The 2,999-nt window shown below is 51.5% G+C and overlaps 1 protein-coding gene across 3 annotated transcripts in view; it reads right to left on the reverse strand.

Moving 5' to 3' along the window:
• The window catches only part of SNX31 (sorting nexin 31), an 81,159-nt gene extending 78,540 nt beyond the window's left edge, over window positions 1–2,619 (reverse strand). For all 3 annotated transcript variants that reach the window (XM_019528016.1, XM_019528015.1, XM_019528014.1), the window contains exons 1-2: window positions 2,505–2,619; window positions 2,354–2,428 (exon numbers count right to left, since the gene is read on the reverse strand). In XM_019528016.1, the coding sequence (XP_019383561.1) occupies window positions 2,354–2,428; window positions 2,505–2,570 (141 nt within the window). In that variant the 5' untranslated portion in view covers window positions 2,571–2,619. The remainder of the gene's footprint in view (window positions 1–2,353; window positions 2,429–2,504) is intronic.
• Window positions 2,620–2,999: the final 380 nt, after the last annotated feature.

Genomic DNA, 2,999 nt, shown 5'->3' on the forward strand with positions numbered 1-2,999 from the left:
GATGGCTCAGTCTGCTGGCAGCTCGCCCCCTCCCTCCTTGTCACCAACAGATAGATAAGGACCGGGCCCCCACCCCTGTGTACATGCCATGGGGGTTTAGTTTGGCTTCGTTCTCCTTAAACGGAAGTGGTGTTTTTAAAAACCCACCATTTCAATTTAGGGAGAACTAAACCAAATTAAACCCCTGTGGCATGTACAAGCAGCCTTATACTCCAAAAGAGAAAACTCGAAAACATGAATCAACGTGATATAATAATGGGCGGCTTTAATGTGAAGGTCTCCTCACGGATATGGCCTGCCCTCCCATTTGTGGTCACAGAAGTGACCTTTGTATTCCTCTCTGATAATCCCATGTCAGCTACAGTAATCATTATTGTGGAAATGGGTCATAAAGGAAACAACACATTTGAAGCCGTCTTCATGCATCACAGCATCTGGAAAGGAGGGGGAAGCTAGCATCAAATTAATTTCTTAGGCTCCCACAGTTCAATAATCCTCCTAATAGATGATCTGGTAACCTGGTTTTGCCCCTGCAGTACGTTTTCTATGGCTATTTCCAGTCTACCACTAGAAACACCAAGCCACATGGAAGCTATGGATATCTCACTTGTGCAGGTGTAAGATGACTAAAATGCTCCAGCTACTTGACACTTTAAGAGCAAGTACAAACAAGTTAAAAACCATAGGACAAACCATGTGTCAACTGTCTGGTGCATCTCCTCCGATCCTGCTTTAATCTAGAACAAATTTACTTCTAAATGAAACGGGGAAGCTAAACCAGGGCAATTTACGCTTACCACAGGATAGGAGCAGACACATGACACAGTTACCACAGTTCAGCTTGATTCAACAGTTACACTTTTTTACTTAGTATTATTTGTTCATGTATCCATACCCTAGATCTCTTCCATGTTCACCCAACGTATTAATAACAATTACACCTTCCTCCAATAATCCCTTCACTGATTTTTTATTTGTTGTTAGATCACAAAATGGGCGATCCTGAAGCAACACATCAATAAGGACTACCAGCCTTACTTGTCTACTTATTTAAATTATGAACACCGTTACATACCAAGCTCTTTTGTACTGTCATTAATGCAGTATAGTAACTGGAATATTATATCATATAATTACCTAGGTAGACTTATGACCTGCACTATTCTACTATCTAAGCCTCTCATAATCGTTAATGGATGTTATCCTCATCATGACAATGTCATGAGGAAGAAAGTAATGATCTTTGTTTTACAGGCAGAAAACAGAGGAACAAGACAGACCATGCAAGCTGGGGCCAAACTACAAATAAAACTCGGGTCTCTCTACTTTCATCTCAGTGCCTGTTCACAGGGATCATCTACCTTCCACTTGCAACAGACACAATTCACAAGGAATTAAGAGGAGGACCACAGTCACAAGGTGGAATGTGAAGTCTCATATACCCCTTGGAATTCAACCCCGGTATGGGTCGCTTTTAAGCAAGAACATTTTTAAAATGCTAACATGGATTTGAACTGTAGTACAGACAGGATCTAGATGAGGTTTGGTTTTGTTTGTTTTTTTTATAGCTCATGGGATTCTAAGATGAGAAGAAATGCCTTGCAGCCACTGATAATAAAAATAGCTATGTGAAACCTGTTTTCCTGAATATTATTCAATTCCATTTTCATACCTGCTTTAGCAGGTACCAGCAGAGGAACTGGAATAAAGAAACACCCTAGATCACTTCTGGAGAGGTTTGGGGAGGGCCAAAGTACAAGAAAGCTCCCACAAAGAGACTTGTTCTCCTTTCTAAAGGGTCTGGCTTAGGCTGCATGTCCTGCATACAATGAAAACTCAAGATGTGCTGTGAAAGAGACTGGACAAACAGAAAGGAAAAAATGAAAAGAGCCAAGCTGCTACCAAAGGATAGAGGAGAGGAAGCAGCAGAGAACTTGGTAGTCTCAGCACAGAGACCTCAACTTGTTGGAACCAAAAACTTTCTGGAGCCGTGCGCCTTTGGAGGAGAGCAGGGCTGGGGAAAGTGCCTCGGTGCCTGGAGGAGCAAAGCTGGTCAGGGTCCCCCCACATCAGGCTGGGGACATGGGCTTAAAGCTTTGCTTTGATCCCTCCCGCAGCAGGCCAGAGACCTGGCGGCCCCAGGGCAGGGGAAGGCAGGGCCCCGACGGGCGGGGGGCACCAGCCCCAGGGCCGGCGGCGAGCGCAGCCCGCTCCTGCAGGAGGGGAAGCGTCCTCAGCCCGCTCCATAAGAGCCTTTAGGGCCGGGGAAGGGCAGCAACCGCTGTTCCCCCACAAAGGAGCCCCTAGTCCGGCCGCGGCCGCGGCCGCAGCCCCTGCCCCGCGGGGCGCTCACCTGCTCGTTCCAGCGGTGCAGCTGGCTGTAGCGCGCCTTGCAGAAGAGGAAGCCCTCCAGGTACACGGAGTAGAGCTGCAAGACACCCCCGGTCAGTAGCCCCGGCCCCGGCCCCGGCCCCAGTCCCCCACCGCCGCCGCTGCCGCCCCACCACATAGCGGCCGCCGAACTTCTCGAGCAGCTCCTCGGAGAGCGGGATGCTGAAGTGCATCTTCATGGTGCCGCGCAGCTCCAGCCAGCCGCCGGGGCAGGACAAGCCCGGTCCAGTCCGGGTGGCGCCACTTGTTGCCGCACGTGACGAGAGAGGCCGCGCCGTCTCCGCCCCGCGCAACCGGGCCGAGTCTGGGGCGCTCCCGCTCAGCTGGGAGGGCAGGGCGGGACTGGGCGGGGCGCAGCCCTGGCCCAGCAGAGGGCGCGAACTGGGGGAAGGTGGGCGGAGGCCGCGCGGCGCTCCGGTTGTGCCGCTCCTCCCTCTGCGCGATCAGAGGAAACCAGGCTGCAACGCGAGCAGGCCCGGCGCAGGGGCTCCCCACGCTGCAGCGGCCCTGGGGGACTGCGCAGAAGACAGATGATGCCCCGCGTACTGCACCCCCTGCCCCAGGTCCCCTTTACATCCCCACTCGTGTGTCTGTCCCCTGTAAAAAGG

Source organism: Gavialis gangeticus, unplaced genomic scaffold (genome assembly GCF_001723915.1).
Source record: "Gavialis gangeticus isolate Ggan-Ray unplaced genomic scaffold, GavGan_comp1, whole genome shotgun sequence".
NCBI classification, from domain to species: domain Eukaryota; kingdom Metazoa; phylum Chordata; order Crocodylia; family Gavialidae; genus Gavialis; species Gavialis gangeticus.